Below are 23,061 nucleotides of genomic sequence, written 5' to 3' on the forward strand. Positions count from 1 at the left end.
ACATAACCACTGCAAAATGAAACAGACAACACAAAGCATAATACACTGTTAATCATTACTTACATTAATAATCTAAGCGACACACAGAGGAGGCCTTATACTGTATACTCAACCCCCTTCAATACAGTGATATCTTATAGTTAATTCTTGCTTCCAGACGATTTTAATCAGCTTGGAAGAGACCCCCAACTGGTACTGAAGGGATATCAAGAGCTTCATCCTCGTGCTGAAAAGGTTACAAGTCTTCGCCCCTCTCCCCTCGCAGTGAAGGTGAGAAAAGAGCTTCCCTTCTTACTGACAGCATCCTCTTACTAACAGCACCTCTTATTCCGAAAGCACCTCTCATACTGAAAGCCACAACTCCTTCTGATACTGACCCTGTTCCTCTCGTACTCCTGCTGCGAGGTCTCCATCAGTTGGGCGTTGGTGATGGCGATCCCCACGAACTGCAGGTACGTCTCGAACACCTGAGCCAAAGAAAAAAATATATATAGATACAACTCATCGTTATCATTATCATCATCATCATCATTATCATCATCATCATCATTATCATCATCGTTATCATCATCATCATTTTCATCATCATTATCATCATCATCATCATCGTTATCATCATCGTTATCATTATCATTTTTATGTTCATTATCGTCATCATTGTCTTCATTCAGTTCCATATCACAGTCCCAACACTTACAGGTATTTATCTATTTATCTTTATTTTTGTATTTTTTTATTGAGGGTATTGTTCTGTCCTATGTTTAGGCTTTTATTTATCGCATTTTTACTGTTTCCTTTCTTCTTCCTCTTTTCTTCCTTTTCATCTTCCTTTTTTTAATTTTTCTCCGCCATGTTTACCTCTCGCTTCCCTTTGCATTTCATTCTGCCCTATAATTTTTCTTACTGTTTTCACTCTTACACTTCTCTTTGTCAAAAATCAATATATTTCGTCTTATTCCTGCATTTTATTCCGTTTCTCTCATTCATCATAAATTCCTGTTTCTCACTGCATTTCGTTCTACTCTCTCTCTCTCTCTCTCTCTCTCTCTCTCTCTCTCTCTCTCTCTCTCTCTCGGTTCACCCCTTCATCCTCTTACCTCACCCTAATCCTCTCTCCTTTGTAATCCTAGTGCTCCTCGTCCTCCTCTCACTGCCTTTTGCTGTCTCCTCTTTATTCTTCACTTCCTCTTCCTGTTCGTACTTCCTATTTCCTTTTCCTTGATTTTTTTTTCCATTTTTTTCACTCCTTTTCACTAACTTCTCCATTTCGTTTCACTGTCTCTCTCTCTCTCTCTCTCTCTCTCTCTCTACTTACCTATCGATGTACTGTACCTACTTATCTATGTCTATCAGATCTATCTATCGAACTGTCTATCTGTCTATCCAAATCTACATCAATTTATGTGTCTATCAATCAGTCTATCTATTTATCTATCTGTCTATCTAAATCTATATCAGTCTATGTGTCTATCAATCAGGCTATCTATCTATCTATCTATCTGTCTGTCTAACTGTCTATCTGTCTATCTAAATCTATATCAGTCTATATGTGTCTATCAGTCTATCTATCTATTTATCTATCTACCTGTCTATCTACCTATGTCTGTATATCACTCCCCTTTTCGTTCATAATAAAGGAGAAGCCACAAGATGTCCCGTCCTTTGTACCCTGCCCTCTCTCTCTCTCTCTCTCTCTCTCTCTCTCTCTCTCTCTCTCTCTCTCTCTCTCTCTCTCTCTCTCTCTCTCTCTCTCTCTCTCTCTCTCTCTCTCTCTCTCTCTCTCTCTCTCTCACCTTCTCGTCCTTGATCGTGAAGCACCCACACGACGTCCCATCCTCAGCACTCTTGTTCACCACCTGCGCCACGGCAATAATCTCATCACAGGAGTTACGGACCGGCATGCACAGGAGCGAGTCGGTGTGGTACCCTGTGATTCGGTCCACCTCGTCATCGTACCGGGGATCCTAAGGAGCGAGAAGGAAGAAAAAGGAGAGAGTGAGCGCCCATGGTCCACCCGCGGGCCACTAAAAATAAGCTTAGATTAAGAGGTATAGAGTACAAGCAAATCAAGAACATTCGTAGTCCATCTAGTACCCTGTGAGAGAGAATGAAGAAACAGAAGGAAGGGCGTGCCTATCGACCACACGAGGGTTATTTAAGTAGAGGGTAGAGGTAGAAGGTGAGATAGGTAGGCAAGGGAAACAGTGAAAATAAACTGGAAGAGGAAAGGGAATAGTGGCAAGACAAGAAAAATGAGGCAAAGAGAGAAAGAGACAGACAGACAGACAGAAAGACAGAGACAGACAGAGAGACAGACAGACAGAGACAGAGACAGAAACATAGATAGACAGAGACAGAGACAGACAGACAGACAGACAGACACACACACACACACACACACACACACACACACAGGGAGAGAGAGAGAGAGAGAGAGAGAGAGAGAGAGAGAGAGAGAGAGAGAGAGAGAAAGAGAGAGAGAGAGAGAACAGATTATTAAATTACGTAAAGTTAAAGAGGTACAGAAAAAAGCAATTAGTGTCTTAATTACATCCCTCTTTTGTGAACTAATTATGATGATGAAGGAAAGAAACAATGGTGTATTCATCCAGCATTTCATTATCTCTCTCTCTCTCTCTCTCTCTATTTCCTTTGTCTCTTTCATTTCACACTACAGTTCCATACGCTCATTTACATCATTCTCTTTCTCCCCTTCTCTCTCTCTCTCTCTCTCTCTCTCTCTCTCTCTCTCTCTCTCTCTCTCTCTCTGCCCCGAGCCAAGACAATAGGGTGTATCAAAGTAGGCGAAGGGAGGCGGAAAATGGCTTTAGTGTGATTATGGTGCCCTGATGGAGGTAGGCAGGGAGGTAGGTAGGCAGGGAAGTAGGTAAGGAGGTGGGCAGGGAGGTAGGTAGGTAGGAAGGTAGGCAGGGAAGTAGGTAGTGAGGCATATTGGGAGTTAGGTAAGTTGGCTTAGAGGTAAGGAGAAAGGGAAGGGGAGAGCGAGAGAAGGAGGGAGGTAGAAAACGATGTAGGAGGGGCAGTAGGTTGGTAGATAGGTAGAGAGGTAGGATAGGAGACAGGTAGTAAAGGAGGTATGAAGGGAGTGAAGTATGGAAATTTACTGTCTTTAAGTAAACATTGAATTTGTCTTTCTAATAATCTGTCTATATTTCGTCTTTTACGCCACTTTCATTGTATTAAAATTTGTTATAACTTCATATGATCTCTCTCTCTCTCTCTCTCTCTCTCTCTCTCTCTCTCTCTCTCTCTCTCTCTCTCTCTCTCTCTCTCTCTCTCTCTCTCTCTCTCTCTCTCTCTCTCTCTCTCTCTCTCTCTCTCTCTCTCTCTCTCTCTCTCTCAATCTTTATCCATCAATCCATCACCCATCTATCCATCCATCTCTCCCTCCCTCTCTCTCCTCATCATCCCTCCTCCTCCCACCTCAGCAGTTTTATAAAGAGGATAACAAGAGTAGTGAATTAGGAGCTAACCCACTCACCCGCTCCCTCTTTATTAGATTTGGTGCGTTACATCATCCACGCATAAAAAAATAGCCTCTCCTGGTAATGACGTAAAATTTGAGTATATGGTGGGCGTAGACACAGAAAAAAAATGTTAAAATGGCAGATATTCAGTACACATAAACACAGGCGTACATAAATAAAAATATACACATACACACACACATGCAAAAACACACACACAATACTCACACACACATAAGCAAAACATTCCCACACTCACGTATTCACTGACACACTCACTTCATGCCACTCTTGCTGCACACACACACTCCTCCTCATCCTCATCCTCATCATCATCATCATCACCATCATCATCATCATCATCACCATCATCATCATCATCATCATCATCATATTATTATTATTATTATTATTATTATTATTATTATTGTTGTTGTTGTTGTTGTTGTTATTATTATTATTATTATTATTATTATTATTATTATTATTATTATTATCATTATCATCATCATCATTATTATTATTATTATTGTTATTATTATTATTATTATCATTATTATTATTATCTTGACACAAACACTGTCCCTGCTACAAATTCACACTGTCTGAACACAACAACAGAAATTTTGAAAGCCTTTTTATTTATTTGATCAATCCGTACTAGGTTACAGTTCTTCTACCTTATACTGCCAGAGATTTTCGTACTTCTCCAGCATATTTCCCTTAGCTTAGTGCCAGAATAAGACAATACTACGGCTCTAAATCAAATTCCTTCCATAGCACTTCTTCGTGACTGGTGCTACGTCCTTGTGTTAGTCTCTTATTAAAGGAGAGGGTTCAAGATACAGATGTGGCAAATATAGATCAAGTTAAAGTGAACAGAGTATAGGCAGTCCATTCCCTGAGATCCAGTAGTTCTCGTCCGAGCAACAGATGGCGCCACACGATCTCCTGGAGCTAAGATAGGAGTCAAGAGGAGATCGTGTGTGAGAGGGTGGCTTGGAGTGAGACAGATGGAATGGAGAAATTAGGTAGAGAGAGGGAGGAGGGGAAGGGAGGAAAGGGAGGGGAGGGAGGCAGAGGATGGGGAGGGTGGAAAGGGAGGGGAGGATGGTAAGGGAGGAGGAGGGTAGGCAGGGGAGGGGACAGAGGTAAGTGAGAAGAATGGTTCTAGTGGGAGTGAGGGAGAAGTGGAGGGGAGAGAGAGAGAGAGAGAGAGAGAGAGAGAGAGAGAGTGGTACAAATAGACAGACAGATAGATAAATATACTGACTGACAGAAAGACAGACAGATTGATAGAATGACGGACAGAGAGACAGGCGGACAGACAGACAGACAGATAGACAGGTAGACAGATACTCATAGATACAGATAAACAGAGAAAGCCACAGACATTTTGACGGATACAGACAGAGACAGAGGTAGACAGACATGGACAGGCAGAAGGAAACAGACACAAACAGAGACAGAGTATTCGTAAAAGACCACAAGTATGAAAAAGGAAACTGATTTAGACACTCCTTTAACCCCTTTCACAAGCTGAATAAAATCGTCTGGCGGTAGCAGGGATAAAACAGAAAAAAAAAATCCCCCGTGGAGCTCAAGGGGTTAAGCCTCGGGTCAGAAAAGCAAAATTATTTCCCGATTTTTTCCTATTAACTTTTTAGCTTTTTTTTTCCAGTAATTTTTGGGCTAAACACAAGATTTCCTGAGGCCATCACTTTCCTTTTTTTTTCTTCAAGGAATAGAGATTTACCTCGAATATCATTTTCTTTATGAGGGAATAAAGATAGGGGAGGGAAAATTAATGGAGGTATGAGAATGAGGAGGAGGAGGAGGAGGAGAGGGAGACGAGAGGGAAATAGGGGGGGAGATGAGAAGACGAGGAGGAAGAGAGGTATTGAAAGAAACGAGATGGGGGAGAAGGGAAAGAGAAAGAAGAGAAGAGGATGAGGAGAAGAAGAAAAGAAGAGGAAGAAGAAGGGAGAAAGGAAAAGAAGAGGAAGAAGAGAGGGAGAGAAAAGGGGAAGAGGAAGAGAGGGAGAAAAAGAATAGAAGCGGCAGAATGGAAGGGAAAGGAAGGATGGGAGGGAGAGAAGAAAGAAGTGAAAAGGGGTAGAAAAGAGAGAGAGAGAGAGAGAATGAACTCTGATTGTACATGAAATAAGGACACTAGATGAAAGGGAACGGGTGAGAAGGGAGAGAAAATGAGATAAAAGAGAGGAGAGGGAGAGAGGAGATGAAATGACAGGTTATTATAGAGAGACAGACAGACAGACAGACAGAGTAAAAGACGATAAGAAGAAGCACAAAGAGGCAGGCACGACCCTCTCCCTCACGGCCACAGTCGAGGAGGATCTCTCTCTCTCTCTCTCTCTCTCTCTCTCTCTCTCTCTCTCTCTCTCTCTCTCTCTCTCTCTCTCTCTCTCTCTCTCTCTCTCTCTCTCTCTCTCTCTCTTTATCTATATCTATCTATCTTTCTATCTATCTATCTGGCCTCGGAGAGAGAAAAACACTGGATGAGGTAAGAAGACGAACATAGCGAAAGAGAAAATAGGACATAGAAAATAACACCAAAACACACACACACACACACACACACACACACACACACACACACACACACACACACACACACACACAGACGGAAAATAAAAAAAAAACAAGCACCTTACGACACTACAACATATAACTAAAAAAACAGACAAAAAAAAAAAAATGAGCACACACGAAAAATGGAGGACAGAGAACTCAAAAGCGAACACTTTTTTCTTTGGGGGGGGAGGGGGGAGAACTTCCTTTTCATCGTCGTGAGAAAAAACAAAAAGAAAATAAAAAACATAATATAATGAAAATAAATCGTAGAATCAGCAACACATGATGATAAATGACGAACGTAAGAGAGGAGGATAATATAATCAGAAATAAACATGGTGAAAATACAGTCAAGGTTACAAGTACAAAATAAAGGAGAGATACAGAGAAGCAAAGAAGACATGGAATTCTGAGACAGTGGTATGAGTACGTCTGGGGGATAGCGTTCTCTCTCTCTCTCTCTCTCTCTCTCTCTCTCTCTCTCTCTCTCTCTCTCTCTCTCTCTCTCTCTCTCTCTCTCTCTCTCTCTCTCTCTCTCTCTCTCAAAGAACTTCGTGTTGATAGTAATTGCAAGAAAACACAGCATTAAAGAAACATGAAGATAAGGAGATAGCGAGAGTTGTGTGTGTGTGTGTGTGTGTGTGTGTGTGTGTGTGTGTGTGTGTGTGTGTATGTGAAAAAGAGAGAGAAAGAGAGGCGGGAGGAGGCAGACAAAGAGACATACATACAGACAAAAAGATAGAACTACTCACCTCAAAGGCACCCTTGAGGTTAACAGCATCTCCGCCAAAAAATAAATAAATAAATAAATAAATAAACACATAGACAGACAGACAAAGTAAGAGACAGAGACAAACAAAAACAGAGAGAAAAAGACCGAGATAACACACAGAGACCGAGACAGGTAAACAAACTCCAAGATAAACCCCACAGAGCCACCCACCTCACAGGCACACTCCAGGTTCACGGTATCCCCTGTCTCCGCCACGAAGCCCAGTATTCCCTTCCCCCACGGCACCTCCATGGCGTTGTCTTCGGTGGTGGCAGGGTAGATGTTCGTGCCACTGTGAACATCAAACACCTGAGGGACAAGATTCATGCTCTTAGTGGCCAGAAATGAACGGCTAAGACAGTGAACACCTGTGGGGCAAGATTTATAGAGTGAGCAGAATGAAATGGCTGAAATACGATTATAAGGTAGAATTAACGCTTGGGGAACTAGGCTGATATAGTAAGTGGGTAGAATGAAACGGTTAAAATACAGTGAGCTGACAGTTATACTGCTAGAGGGCTGGGTTATACGGCAGATTATACGGTGGACAATAGGATAGATAATATGGTTTGTGTAAATGCTGTTCTTTCACCCTAACTTGGTCCAGAGGTTTTCGTCCATTAGCAGCTTATGTAGCACAGTGGTACAGAAATACGATACTTCGGCTCTACATCCCTCCCATAGCACTTTGTGGCTAGAGTCATTTTCTAGCGATTATATATTGTTACTATTGATGGAGAGGTGAAATTTTAGGCTAAGTTGGAGTGAATTTGCATAATCTTCAGTCTCATTACATATCTGCACTTTACTCTTATTACTTCAACTGAGAATTTCTACCTGGTGGAATTATGTAGAGCTTCCATTATTGTTTTCACTACAGGGGCTCTCCCCCAAACTGAGTAAAATCGCCTGGTAGTAGTAAGACGATAACGAAATATACATCCACGGGTTGAAGGGAGGAAGGAACCTGTGGGACAAGTCCTCACTCCTACGTACTCGTCCCTATCACGCTCTTAATACTCTACGGTTGCAACTTGCCAGATTTCATTATTTAAAAAATTACAGTGACTCGGTAAGTAAGCGAGTGAGTGAATGAGTGATGCAGTTAGGTACACACACTGGATATGGCTTCTCATGTATATGCGTCGAAAACATAACTTGCATCATCATCGTCACCATCATCGAATCCCATTTGCCCAACACAAACAGGAATGTAGGGGCCCGGGGCTAGGCTATTCAGTCCCTATATTGAAGGGGAAAGTGAACATACAAGAATATACGAAATAATATATAAGAACACACAAAAATATGTAAACCTGCATCAGCCACAGATATAAACAGGCGAGAAAGGGGTGCCAAAAAAGGCCGCCCAACCCGACGGGCCCTGAGGCTGAGTGGTTCAAGTCATCTGCAGGGAAAGATAATACAATTTGTGGGGAGGATGGCGTGGGTATATGGGCGAGATAATGCGGTTCTCCCCCAAGCTGGCTGGGTAGATGTTGGTTATGCTATGCAAGGAGAACGCTAGGGAGGAGAGGCGGGATTTTTAGTTTTATTTTTTACATATTTTACGATTGATTTCCTGTCGTCACTTGGATTTTTCTTTTCCCCTTTTTTCTCAGAAGGAACTGGGGACGATTGATTTCTTACCGTAGAGGATTTTTTTCTTTTCCTTGTTTTTTTAGGAGAAGCTTGAGACGATTGATTACTTGCCGAGGCAGATTTTTTCTTTTCCTCGTCTCTCTCTTTCTCTCTTGAGGAGGAACTTGGGACGATTGATTTCTTGTCGTACCAGATTTTTCCTTTGTTTTTGTTTTTTTTCTCAAGAGGAGCTAAAGATACGAAAGGGTTCAGCATTCCCCTTTCATTGGCCTTCCAGCTTAAAAACAAAAATAGCCTACGATCATTCTCCTTTCTTTACTAAAAATCTTTTCTTGTAAAGAGGAATGAAACAAATGGGAAGATTTTACACACTCGTTTCCTTGCCTATCCTACAAAAATAAATCGTAACTACAACTTAGAATTTATGGTAAGTTGCCTCAGATCCATTAACATACTTACAACCAATCCCTCTCGTAACTAAGACCTGTACCTGCACATAGGACGAAGGGGATGATGATGATGATGTTTTATGTTCTAAGCCATTAACCACTTCACAACGATGACCTATTACTTCATCTTATTCTTGTAAATATTGGCCAAATTACCTAACAAATTTGGAGACATTAAAACATCAATTAAAGACAAAGAGGTTTTAATTTTCTACAGAGCTTCCTCAGACACTGTACACTCCTCTAGTTTATGGGCAAGTGTAGTTACAATGGAAAAATTCTGACTAGTAACCAAGGAGACTTATTCCTCCCTCATAAACTAAGGTTCCTCAAATTTCACGCAGCCACAGCTTAGAATTCCCGTTATGGTGGTGGCCTAGTTCTGTCAGATGAAGACAAACCGATCATTGGAGACCTGGGTCTTTATACATTCAGGTCTGGTGCAGTTGGAGAGGGAGGGAATGTCAAGTAACTGTGTCCCCGTGTGTGCGTGTGTGTGTGTGTGTGTGTGTGTGTGTGTGTGTGTGTGTGTGTGTGTGTGTGTGTGTGTGTGTGTGTGTGTGTGTGTGTGTGTGTGTGTGTGTGTGAAGTCTTACGTATTGGTATGCATTAATATTGAGACTGATTTGTATAACTTGTTTGTAGTGATGTATATGCCTTGCTTGTGTGTGTGTGTGTGTGTGTGTGTGTGTGTGTGTGTGTGTGTGTGTGTGTGTGTGTGTGTGTGTGTGTGTGTGTGCAATTTGTATATATCGGTGTGTGCGGCTCGTATTGCAGGATATATATGGCAGGTTTGGTGTTGTATGAGGGCATGGTGGTGTATGAAGCGAGTGACAGTGGTGTGGCTGGTATTTTTATTAAAGCAAATAAATGATCATGTTGCAAGGTTGATGTGTGCAATGTAACGCGGTGTTGTTAATATGGGTTCACTGGAAATCTATAGTGGCAGTGTGGGGGAAAACATGATCACACACACACACACACACACACACACACACACACACACACACACACACACACAAACTCCTACTCATGGGCAAGCACTCTTTCCCTCCGCCCTCCTTAAGGCGAGAACGTTCTTTATGTTTTATCTTTGCCGCTGCCAGACGATTTTATGCATATCAGGAAAAATCACTAGTAATGAAAGGGTCAATGAAGGCTCTATATAACTCCTCCACCTCGAGAAGCCACTCCAGGGCTGAATATAGTCGTCTGGAGACTTCAAAAATTATATAAAACAACTCAAAACACACCAATGATAGCCGCTACAATACCAGCTTATCCATCACCCCAACATATGTCAAAATGTTCTTCGCCTTTGGGCACATCGCTCAGAAACAACCCCAGATGAACACCACTCCCCTCAGACACACCCCAGACACACCAAACACATCCCAAACTCGCCAAACACACACTAGACACACCAAACACACACTAGCCACACCACCACCACCATCACCGCCACCAATACCCCTATCCCTCAACACCTTCCCATAACTGTGACATTCATAAAACTCCACTGTTGTAACTTGCCAGATTTCATCCTTAAAATAAAGTACGGTGGCTAAGCGAATGGTTGAGTGAGCGAATGAATGAATGACGCAGTTAGAGACACACAATGGATTTGTCCGTCTGTGTTTTCGACAAAAAGGACGTCACTATATTTTAGGGGTCAAAAAAAGGCCACAGGACTTTTTCCGCCGACTGTGAGCTAGTTCCTTACCTTTGATATGAAAGCTTTTTTTTTTTTTTTTTTTTTACATTTTTCATTTCTCCCCAGATGGCAAAGAGAATCCTTCTTTATATTTTTTTGTGTGTACTTCATATTGAGCTCTATTCCACTTACCTATTCTTTTCATTCATTCCTTACCTTTGAGACAAGTACTTTTTTTCTGTTGTGGTGCAGGACACGAAGACCAGTGAGGTCCCGTCTGAGATGTTCGCGATAGTTCTCTGCCTCAGTCCCTTCAGATCCAGGTATGAGTAAAGACTAACTTATTACCAGGACTGTACATTAACCCTTTACCATTGACACATTTCCTACTTATCTATCTATTTGTTTATTATTTTTTGAGGGATGAATCTATTCAGTATATTTTTACCTTTGACACAGTTTTTTTTAATTGAGTCTGTTCTTTACTTCTTACTTTTGACACAAGATTTTTTTGTGGGGAAGGGGAGTACTACATATCAATTCCATACCTATAACGAAAGTGCTTTTTTAATTCGATTGTATATTATCGCCTTACCTTCCTCACAAGAATTTTTTTATTTATTTCTCATTTATTTATTTATTTTGAGGAAGGGTGACTGGACAGTAGTTCCTGATCTTTGGCATTTTTTTTTTTATTGTGACTATAACCTGACGCATTACTTTTGGCTTAGGATTTTTCTCGGCTAGGAGTGTACAGTAGATTCTTATCGCCAAGCAAAAAAAAAAAATAAACACTGTATATATTGGTTCCCTGAGATCAGCACTTTCTTCCTTGATTATACATTATTTCCTTACTTTTGACACCAGCACTTTCTTCCTTGAATTCACCTTCCTAGTCCTCACCTTTGACACCAGCACTTTCTTCCTTGATTGTACCTTATTAGTTCTTATCCTTGACACCAGCACTTTCTTCCATGATTGTACTTTATTTCCTTACCTTTGACACCAGCACTTTCTTCCCTGCACTGGTACTCTGCACAAAGAATAGTGAGGCACCGTCGGCACACAGTAGCAGGCTCAGGTTCACTATAATCTTGTGCGTCAGTCCCTTCAGGTCCAGGTCGTTGGCTATGTCCTTCACGATGTCCAAGAAAAACCCCTTCTCGTCCTGCGACCTGGAGTTATAAGAGATCCTGTGGTTCTCTGACCTCTACTTGGCCCAGATTTTCTTCCCTTTGGGGCTTATTTCAGGCGGTTCATTTACAGAATAAAATAATGCTAGGGTTCTACAACATCATTTGCATACCTCTTCTGCGTGACTAGCATCACATCATAGCAGTGTTAATGTAGTGTTGCTACTAGGCAGTCAGGATGGAGAGATGCCAATTGTAGGTAAAAATGTGTAAAGAGTATAACCATTTCCTACTCCACAGCAAGAAATTAAAAAAGAAAATCCTGTTTTTTAGTCACATTTTCACTATAACGTTATTTACAGTTTGGTTGGAAGTGTTTGGTAACTACTGCAACTGTATCAGTGAAGCGAAAAGCGCAAATAAACATATTTTTTACACAAATTCATTTTAGGACAGTTTTTAGATATGATTCCTTGGCTGTTTTTGCGATTAACTTAAGGACAGTTTGTGAAGAGGCTACGGTACCTAAGCTTCTTCATGTGATTAACCCTAAGACATTTAATAAATACAATACATGAATTGTTTTTGCAATCAACCAGAAGACAGTTTATGTAGGACCTAAGTTGCTTCATACGATTTGCTTAAGACAGTTTGTAAATACGGTACCTGAGCTGCTTCTTGCGATCCAGGGTTGTGGAGGCGAAACGAGGCAGACGAACCTTAGACTCTATCAGCAGACATAGGAGGTAGTTGGAGGAGGGCGGCAGGGAGCTGTACTTCCTCATGGCCCTGGTACGTGGTAGAGGGGGAGAAGAGAGGGAGGGGGAGAGAGGAGGGGGAGGAGAAGGAAAGGTTGGGGAGGAAGAAGGAGGAGAGGTAGAGGGCGTGGGGGGAAGGTGTTGAAAGAGAACAGGGAGAGATCAGAGGGAAAAGAATGACAAAGAATAATGAAGAGGGAGAAAAAATGAAATGAATAGGAAGGGAAGAGGAGGAGGGAAGGGGATAACAGGGGAGTAGACGCAAGACAGGGAGATACGGGGAAGAAAATGAAAAAAGTAGGGCGGAGAAGGACGGGGAGGGGTTGAGAAAGAACAGGAGTAGAGGAAGATAAGATGTAAATAGGACGAGGAAAAGGGAGAGGGGTGAGTAATATAGCCGTGGAGGGGAAATGGATGAAAAGGAATCGGGAGTGAGGGGTATGGGGAGAAAGATGGAGAAGGGAGGAGGAAGGCGGATGGAGGGGACGAGGGAAGAAAGAAAACCCATTAACTGTGAGCAGATTGGAATACTGATTTTTCAGAAATCAGTAATTGGTTATCATTGCACCTAACAAGATATATTTAAAACTGCATCACATGTTTGGTTTCTTCAATACTGAATTTGGTTAAGTATAAGAAATTAAAGCTAAAACTATCTGATTTTCAAATATAAAGTTAAAACTGATTCAAAGCTTCAGCTTGATAAAAGAAAAATTTAATCATAAAGTGTGATAAAGAAAACAGAGATATGCCACCAAAACATGCCACCAAAAGACATCAAACAATAGGCAGGGAACAGTAAACAAGGGAGCCAAATTTCCGGAACACAGAGGTCAAGTTTATGGTCCTAGAAGCATTAGGGGAGAGAACAAACTGAAGGTGCATAAGAAACTGAAGGTACAACAAAAAATCCAACCCTTAAACGACGGTCGACTTTCATATACATTTCTTCGCCTTAAGGATCTACGGTTTAAAAGAAATAACTGGGGGTCCGAAGCAAACTGAAGGCCCAGAGTAAACTGAAAGTCGAAGGCAAATTCAGGGTCCTAATTTGACTGAGGGACCAAAACAGATTAGTAGCAGTAAAAGCAGTTGTAACCCAAAGTTCAGCTGAATGTGACCCCAGTGGACCGTAGGCTTATGTTCCTCTTCTGCAGCCCACCATCCTCATTTCGGGGGATAGGGAAGTAACTGAGAGACGTTTTTATAGCCAGGTAGGTGAGCCCCCTAGTTACATCAGTGCCACCACTTGAAGGCGTCCCTCTCGCAAACCGGAGGCCTAAAATAAAGAGTCCAGCACAGTGTGACAATCCAGAGCAAACTGATTCTGGAAAAAAAAAAAAAAAACTGATAGCCCTGAATACACTGAAGGTCATAAGAGAAAAACGGACTGAGAGCAAAATTAGGTTTGTGAGGGCGGCGTTGAATGCACGTGGGATCAGAGAGAGAGAGAGAGAGAGAGAGAGAGAGACGGATAGAAGAGACACACAGCTTAAATGATACGGTTAAAAAGACACACAGCTTCATAAAAACACGATCAAGAAAAAAAACAGACACATGAGAATAAAGACAAAGCTGAAAAAGAGAGACACATTAATAGTAAAGAGAGGAACAGTGTAAAAAATTGTTCCCGTTGTTCATTTTTACGGAACACGAATTGAGAGAAAGAGGAACGGGAGAGAAACACACAACGTTTGACATGGACACGTTAATCGCTGGCTGAGGTGGAGAGCCGTACTGTAGGCGTTATAGGAACCCTCGTAGCATAAATTCCTCAGTGATTTATTTCGTATTAACATTTATCCTCTGTGTTATTTACGTCGCTTTAAAATCGACACAGCATCCATCAGTAATATAAAAGAAGATATTGACGTATAAAGTGCGAACTAAATCGCTGATGAAGAGGTGTTTGGAAATCTTCAAATATACTTAGAATACGACCCTGAGATGAACATGACCTTATACTAATATGCTTAAGAAGCTTTATAACACTACCTTAGCAAATTATTTAGCATATTGCATCTTCTTACTGTCTTCTGTGTTACTTAGAGAGTTTTTAATATCAATATGCTTTAGGTAAACAACGTAAGAGATTATTAACGTGCAGTGTGAAGAAATGTGCTGGTATGGAAGAGGTGATGGGGAGCCTCCGTAGCCTATTTGTGTGTGTGTGTGTGTGTGTGTGTGTGTGTGCCAGAGGGGGGAATGGAACAGGAGACAGACACAAGTACAATCAATAAACACTAAAGGTCAAGCAGGTTCCTCTTGTCCAACAGCACTCTTAGGCCGAATTCTCCTCAGCCTAGCAACCTTCCCAGCACTTCCTCCTTAGCGATTTATTTTCCTTGCTACACCCCATTCTTTTCTCTCCCAAATCTTTTACATACTACCGCAGCTTTCAAAGATTACAAACGAAAATCAAACTCAACAGATACGAAACTAAACCGCCAAGGAAGAGGCGACAGGAAGCCTTCAACGTGACCCTGATGCGATCACAGAAGCGTCTATAGCTTGCTAGTCTTTCATGGAGTCTATAGTTTCATGTAGTTTATAATTTCATGGCGTCTATAATTGCTAGTCTTTCATGGCGTTGCGAAGAGGGATATGGATGCTGGAAATGGAGTCTTCATTTGGTCTGGCTGCTCCACTTCAGTTATACAAATGTCCCTTAACTTCCTCCCTGTCCCCTCAAGGAAGGATGGCGGACTGCAAGAGATAGACGGCCTCAGCGTGCAGTCCACTGGGTTCACATCCTGATAAGGCGACAAAAACAGCACAGGGGGATGTAAACAGAGCCATCCTCCCCTTTGGTCACGTCGGGAAGGGCGAGAAACAGCGAGAATCGGCGAGACAAAACACACATTTATATTGAAAAGGGCGAGAAATAGCGAGACGTGGCGAGATAAAGCAAACACATGTATCGGAAACAGCGAGGAACAGCGAGATTTTGCGAGAAAGACAAGTTTATCGGAAAGAGCGAAGATCAGCGAGAACTGACGAGACAGAGCACACATGGATCTCGGAAAGAACGAGGATTTGCGAGGCACTGCGAGGCACAACAAGCTTTTATATCGGGAATGGCGGGGATTAGCAAGATTTGGCGAGACATGGCAAGGAAGTTAATCGGAGAGAGCGAGAAATTAAGAACAAACACTTATAACGAGAATGACGAGGATTAGCGAGATTTAACGTGACAAAACAAACATATATATCGGAGAAGGCGAGAACTGGTGAGATTTGGCGAGACAAAACAAACATACAGTATATCGGAAAGGACGAGAACTGACGAGATATGGCGAGACAAAACAAACATATATCGGAAAGGACGAGAACTGACGAGAGATGGCGAGACAAAACAAACAAACATCGGAAAGGGCCTCGATTGGCGAGATATGGCGAGACAAAACAAACACACATCGGGAAGGACGAGGACGGGCGAGATTTGGCGGGACAGAGGAAACACAGACATCGGAAAGAGCGAGAAACAGCGAGACGGGGCGAGACAAAAACAGGCAAGAATATCGGTAAAAATTTTTCCTACCCGACCCGACCTTTTACACCATCACCCCTCCGCCCGACAGCCTCTCAGAAATATTGCTTGTAAACTGGCAGAAATATTGCTTGTAAACTGACAGAAATATTGCTTGTAAACTGACAGAAATATTGCTTGTAAACTGGCAGAAATATTGCTTGTAAACTGGCAGAAATATTGCTTGCAAACTGACGGAAATATTGCTTGTAAACTGACAAATATTGCTTGTAAACTAACAAGTATTGCTTGTAAACTGACAGAAATATTGCTTGTAAACTTGCAGAAATATTGCTTGTAAACTGACAGAAATATTGCTTGTAAAATGAGAGAAATATTGATTGTAAAAGGGCAGAATATTGCTTATACAGTGACAGAAATACCGCATAATCTCCCTTTGCTTTTTTTTCTCCTTGTAAAAAAAAAAAAAAAAAATCTTGGACACAAGGGAAATTATCCAAACTTCATTATATCTTTAGCCCACAGAGGAAAAAAAAAAATGCATATGAAGCGAAAATTATGGAAAGTTCGTCATGTCTTTTGTCCCTCATCAAAAAAAGAATAGAAAATGGATGAGACTAAAACAATTCACGGTTCGTCATCAATAATTTTGGATAGAGACGAAAATTATTCAGATTTTTTCCAGATATGAAACTTGGATAGACACGAAAATTATTCAGAATTCGTGATGAAAGCAGAGAGACACGGGAGGGCGGAGAGGCGAGGTGGATGTGTCAGACTCCGCAGGTGGCTGACGACTCCGCGCTTTACTTGCTTCTTGAACCTGCCAGGGAAGGGGAGGGGGAGGGAAAGGGGAGGGGGAGAGGGGAGGTAAGAGAGGGGGAGGGAAGGATAGATGTGTGATGTTAGGGAAGGTGGAGAGAGAGAGAGAGAGAGAGAGAGAGATTATTGGAGAGATTAGCAGACATGAAAGACAAGGCTCACCCTCTGAATGAGTATAGGAAAGGGGAGAGGGGGGAGGAGGCAGGGGAGAGATGGTGAGGGGGAGAGAAGGGGAGAGGGCGAAGAGGAGGAGAAGAGATGGTGAGGGGTAGAGAAGAGAAGGAAAGAGAATAAAAGGGAGAGAAGAGAACAGAGATGAAAGGAGAGGGGAGAGGAGAGGGGAGGGGAGGTAAAGGAATAGGAAGGATAGATGGGAAAGGGGAGGGAAGAAGGGATGGTAGAAAAGAAAGGTAGGGAAAGAGGGCGAGGCGAGGGAAGGAAAGGAGGGGGGAGGAGGGGAGGAGGGAGGTGAGGGGGAGGGGAGGGGAGGGAAGGAGAGTTAATTCCATCAGTTGCCATACCACCATCACTGTTAACCCCTTCAGCCTGAGGACGTAACATTTTTCTCTCTATTACCAGACGATTTATTCAGTTGAGGAATACACACCAGTAGAGAGAAGGGGGTTAACGTTAAATAAAGGCCATATCTAACCCCTCCAGATCGATAAGCCTTCCTTGAACTGAATAAAATCGTCTGGAGATAGCAAGACTTTAGCTGTAAATACGTCATCTTAGTGAAGGAGTAAAATTCTACGGTAAAAAATTGCACGATTTCATTTCAACTTAAAATCGCTTGCACGTTGACCCTCTTCATCCTGTGGATTTTTTTTTTTTTCTAGCTTATTCTTGCTGCTACCAGGCTGTTTTCATCAGTTTTGGAAAGCCCGTTATTTTAGAATTGACTGAAAGCTATATTCAACCCCGCCACTATGGAAAATATGTCATAAAGTGAATGAAGTTTGTCCGGTGTGTGCAAGAATATGCTAAAAAATACGTCGCTGGAGTAAAGTGAGTAGTGGAAAAACCTATTCTCAGCAACCATCCATCATGCAATCCCGTACTGCCACATCAGGAGCTCAGGGCCCGGGATTAGGTTGTGTCGTTTATACACTTAAGGCCAGGTGGCATTTTATAAGCAGTAAACCATAACCGTCCTTTGAATCCGAACACTGATGGGCCATATACAGTTAGAGCATCCTGACCCATTAAACCATCAGACAACTACCTATTTGATTTTTTATGGCTCTCACCAGCAGTTAGCTTGTCACTCAGTGCAGAGTCCCTTGTCAGCAGCACTACTGGTTTTCGAGAGAGAGGATGGTGGGCGACCACATCTACCTTCCCTTTTTAGTATTTATTTCCTTTATCATTTCCTTCCTTAAACCTCTTCTGTCCATTCATCTGCTGTACTTCCTCTTTCCCATTAACTCCTTAAGTCGAATTACTAGTGGCTTTGGAGATTCCGTAACACATCCTTCTTAGCGATTTCTTCAGCACATTTCACTTAATCCTCCTTTATTTTATTGATGCAAACTATGTCGATATTAAACGACAAAATAGCATACAAGGTAATGTTAAGGATGTAACAGACGAGATAAATCGCTAATTAGGAGGTGCCACGAAGCCTCCTATGCCACTTAAAACACGTATCTCTTTCCCATACCTTCACCTCCTCCTTCGAGCAATTCTCTGCTCCTTTTACAACACCTCGTCGTCCCTCAGTTCCTCCTTCCTCTCAAAATTACTTCCACTTCTTGTTCCTTCTCTGTTTTTTCCTCCATCTCTTTCTCTTTCTCCTCTGTTTGTCCCTCCATCTCTTGTTCCTTCTCCTCTGTTTTTTTCCTCCATCTCTTGTTCCTCTTCTGTTTTTCGTTCCATCTCTTTATCCTTTTCCTCTGTTTTTCCCTCAATCTCTTGCTCCTTCTCCTCTGTTTTTCCTCCATTTCTAGCTCCTCTTCTTCTGTTTTTCCATCCATCTCTTGCTCCCTCTCCCCTGTTTTCCTTCCATCTCTTGCTCCTCCTCTGTTTTTCCCTTCATCTCTTACTCTTTCTCCTCTGTTTTTCTCTCCATCTCTTGCTCTTTCTCTGTCTTTTTCCCTCCATACCCAGCTCCTCCTATTCAAATTCACCTACAGCTCTTCTATTCCCTCATCTTCTCTAACTCCTCCACCTCCTACTCAAACTTAATTCCTACTCCTCCATCTCCTCCACGTTTCTTTTCTCCCCCTCCTCCCCCTCCTCCCCCTCCTCCTCCTCCTCCTCCTCCTTCTCCTCCTCCTCACCTGAAGCTGCTCCTCCTGGCCTCCGCCGCCGCTGAGGCTGCTGAAGGTTCGTACGTGCGGAACATTGACCTGAAAGGGAAGTAATAATTCAACATTGTATTTATTGAAGATCCTATACTCTTTTCACTCTCACTTGGCCCAGATATTCTTCGTTTTGCAGCCCATTTCACGTAGCTCGGTGACTGAATGAGACAGCGTTACAACTCTCCATCCTTTCCGTAGCCACTTCTTCGTGACTAGCATTCCATTCTAGTGCTGGTCTATTGTTACAACTCAGCACTCAAGATGGGGAGAAGGTAATTTTGGGCCAAGTCAGAATAAGAAGAGCATCTCATTTTTTTTTCTTTTCGAGAAATGGGTCCAAAAAACAATTGATCATTTTTGTTTTTCTTATTTTCTCACTTTACTTTTCATTCTGATTTAACTGTGAAAAGCTAAATAAGTCCCATTAAAATATAACTATTATTGGAGATCTTATGTGTGTGTGTGTGTGTGTGTGTGTGTGTGTGTGTGTGTGTGTGTGTGTGTGTGTGTGTGTGTGTGTGTGTGTGTGTGTGTGTCATTTTGATATTAATTCAGATTTGCTGGTGAAGTGATTGGTATATGATAACTGAAGATGAACGTAGCAAAAAAAAAAATCTCATACACAGCTTGATATTCGTCTTGTGTGTGTGTGTGTGTGTGTGTGTGTGTGTGTGTGTGTGTGTGTGTGTGTGTGTGTGTGTGTGTGTGTGTGTGTGTGTGTGTGTGTGAAGTTTGGTAGCTGTATGAATAACGATAATCCCATAAACAAGTAATTCTCTATGCATTTTAAGCTGAAGAAAGTTTATGAATACCCTATCAGACACTTCAGTATACATCTAAGTCTTGTTATAAATCCCCGAGGATGAAAATAAAGAAACCAGACTAAATTCTACACAACAGGCTTATGAATTTTTATGGATATGGCGCCACATTAATTTATTCTCCTTAATTTAGATAAGTAGTAGTGAAGATAAAATAAATATTCTTTGGGGGAAGCTTAAACTAGGAATGTTTATAAATGGCGTACCTGCTCTTAGACTTGGCGAAGGTGTGGCGAAGGTAACGCTTGGAGTTAGCCCTCTTCTCTTCGCTGAAGGGCGACTCCAGTCTGGGAAATGGAGAGAGAGAGAGAGAGAGAGAGAGAGAGAGAGAGTGATAGGCAGGTAAGTAGATGGATGGACAGGTAGGTAGGAGGGAAGATAGGTGGATGGATGGATGGATAGACAGTTAGAGAGAGACAGACAGACAGAGACAGAGACAGACAGACAGAGGGGGGGAATTTGAGAACATTAGTCATCATCATCATTATCATCATCATCTTCATCATTATCCTCTTCCTATTGCATCTCTGGTCCCCATTATTTCCCATATTTTTTACCAAAACTCACAAATACTTTTACGAAAAATATCATCGTCGCCATCATCATCATCATCATCATCATCATCATCATCATCATCATCATCATCATCATCCGTTTCCTAAATTAATGAGTATAGGGTTAGGTAAAGTATAGAAAGCAGGGAAAAAGAAAGAACAGTAGAGAAAAATTAATCATCATCATCATCATCATCATCATTATTAGCACCTCTTTTTCCCAGTTAATTATGAGGCGAGGTAAGGTGTAGAAAACAAGAAAAGAGAAAGTACGATGGAGGGAGAACTATATAAAAAAAAAAAAACACGCTTGCTGATATGGGCCAGACACACTCACTCCCCATACAAGCCCCCGGAATCCTGACGCCACCTGAAGTATAAGACAAGGATAGCAAAGAATATGGCTCTCCCCTATCCACCAAACTCTCTCTCTCTCTCTCTCTCTCTCTCTCTCCCTTACCCACACACTGATACCGCCCTAACACCTTCCTTGTTGCGCTCCATTCCTGATTACTGATTTTTCTATTCACAAAATTCGGAATTATGGTAGCTTGCATGGGATTGGATTGGAGAGTTGCTGTACGGCTATTTTTGTCTGGCTACTAACCCCTTCAGTACGAGTAACCCCCTCCCTCCCTCCCTCCCTCCCCCTCTCTCTCTCTCTCTCTCTCTCTCTCTCTCTCTCTCTCTCTCTCTCTCTCTCTCTCTCCATCTATCTATCTATCTGTCTCTCTATTTCTATATTTTTTTTGTTTACTTTGGATAATTATATTCAATTTAAGACAGACCTTTCGTTGTATAAGATTAGATGCAATATTTATTTACACCTTTAGTTTGAGGACTTCCACACCCACATCCACACCCACACACCCACACCCACACCCACATCCACGCCCACACTCGCACCCACTACCACAAGGACGCCCACATCCACAGCTGCACCTACTCCACTCCCACACCCACATCATCACTCGCACCCACATCCAGACCAAAACACACTACCAGAGTAAAGCAGAATGTGTGAGGCAGTGAGAGAGAGAGTGAGTGAGAGAGTGAGTGGGTGAGAGTGTGAAAAAGTGAGAGACTGAGTGTATTGACCGAAGTGAGAGATAACCTTGACCCTGGCTGCGTGTGGATAAGAGACAAAGTGAGAGAGTGTGTGAGACAATGAAAGAGTGTGTGGAACTGAATGAGAGTGAGTGAGCCAATGAAAGAGTGTGTGAGAATGAGTGTTAGAGTGTGTGAGATTAAGTGAGGGTGTGTGAGACAAGGAGTGTGTGAGACTGAGTGAGTGTGTGAAATTGAGCAAAAGAGTGAGTGAGTGGAAAGACTAGAGTGAAACCTACCTTTACACACCACTGTAATGCAGGTCCCGTTCACCTACCACTAGAAGAAGTGACAGTGTGAGAGAGTGAGTGAGCAAGAAAGAGAGAGAGTGTGGGAGTAAGAAGGTGTATTAGACAGTGTGAGATTTTTGTGAGTGTGTGTGTGATGAAGTGGAAGTGTTTGAAAGGAGAGAGAGAGAGAGAGAGAGAGAGAAACAATACCCCTACCTGTCCATAGGAGAAGACGGGCTGATACAAGGACTGCAGGTGAGACTTCCTGACCCCCTCCTGCTGTTGGATCCTCCCTGCGTCACTGTAAGGAACCCGTGCGCCACCAGCCACTTGTTCACTGCGCTCAACTCAGCCTTGCGCACGAAATAGTCTGCGGCGAGGTCAGGGTGCGCATCCAGCCACTCCTCCACCGTGGCGAAACTCAGGGATGCCATGGTCTCGCTGTGTTAAAGTTGGGGTGTCGAAAGGGAGGCAGACTTTTTTTTTTTTATGAAAAGTTTTTACGTTCACCGCCTTTGATGTCCTCTGTTTCCCTCCCTCTGATGCCTTTAATAGATAGTTTTAATTCCACTTGGCCTTTTCAGAGTGATTTTCTTTTTTATTCTCTGTCTGCTTGGTTATTTTTCCTTGTCGAGTTTCAATAAGCGTTTTGATCTGTCTTTGATGGTTTTCATTCGAGCTGGGGAACTATTGATAAGGATTTTTTTTTCTTTTTCTGGAGCTGTAATGAAAGGATTTTCTATCTGTATTCACACTGGTGTTCGAAGCTTTCCCTTTAACTATTTTTATTTATCACTAACTCTTCAGACACATCTTTGTTCATTACAGTATAAAAAAATTTGTCTTGTCTTGTCCACACCATTTTGAACCCATTTAACTTATTTTTCTATTTCCTTGCTGGAGATATCGAAATGTAACACGGTTTTCACTTAAATGTCCGCGCCTTTCTCCAACATTACACACGAGTCGGGGTAACAAACTGCTCTTGTATAACCACTGAAAAACGTTCCATTACATTTTTAACGCACTATAATCAGTTTTCAAATCACTGCTAGGGTTAGAGAGACACGTGGCTATCATTTAGCGAGTGTTAGCGTCATTTTCAATATCTCACTCACAATACTCAGGGAAATAAGTAGCCTTGACCGCAACATTCGGAACACATTTTTATCAATTGCCTATTTCTTTGCTGGGGATATCCAAGTACAAGGCTTTCACAATGTCATCACTTTATCCGTTACGTCATGAAAGTGGCAACACAATACTTAAGTTTCTCTATT

At 42.1% G+C, this 23,061-nt stretch overlaps 1 protein-coding gene across 1 annotated transcript in view; it reads right to left on the reverse strand.

Moving 5' to 3' along the window:
- Positions 1–22,215, reverse strand: part of LOC145409272 (uncharacterized) — a 104,320-nt gene extending 82,105 nt beyond the window's left edge. The window contains exons 1-9 of the mRNA XM_080279752.1: positions 21,998–22,215; positions 21,713–21,727; positions 20,097–20,177; positions 19,046–19,114; positions 12,360–12,482; positions 11,558–11,735; positions 7,027–7,164; positions 1,794–1,964; positions 378–467 (exon numbers count right to left, since the gene is read on the reverse strand). Coding sequence (XP_080135878.1) covers positions 378–467; positions 1,794–1,964; positions 7,027–7,164; positions 11,558–11,735; positions 12,360–12,482; positions 19,046–19,114; positions 20,097–20,177; positions 21,713–21,727; positions 21,998–22,215 — 1,083 coding nt within the window. The remainder of the gene's footprint in view (positions 1–377; positions 468–1,793; positions 1,965–7,026; positions 7,165–11,557; positions 11,736–12,359; positions 12,483–19,045; positions 19,115–20,096; positions 20,178–21,712; positions 21,728–21,997) is intronic.
- Positions 22,216–23,061: the final 846 nt, after the last annotated feature.

Source organism: Coenobita brevimanus, chromosome 80 (genome assembly GCF_032717465.1).
Source record: "Coenobita brevimanus isolate Jiangsu-jjx chromosome 80, ASM3271746v2, whole genome shotgun sequence".
Lineage (NCBI taxonomy): Eukaryota > Metazoa > Arthropoda > Malacostraca > Decapoda > Coenobitidae > Coenobita > Coenobita brevimanus.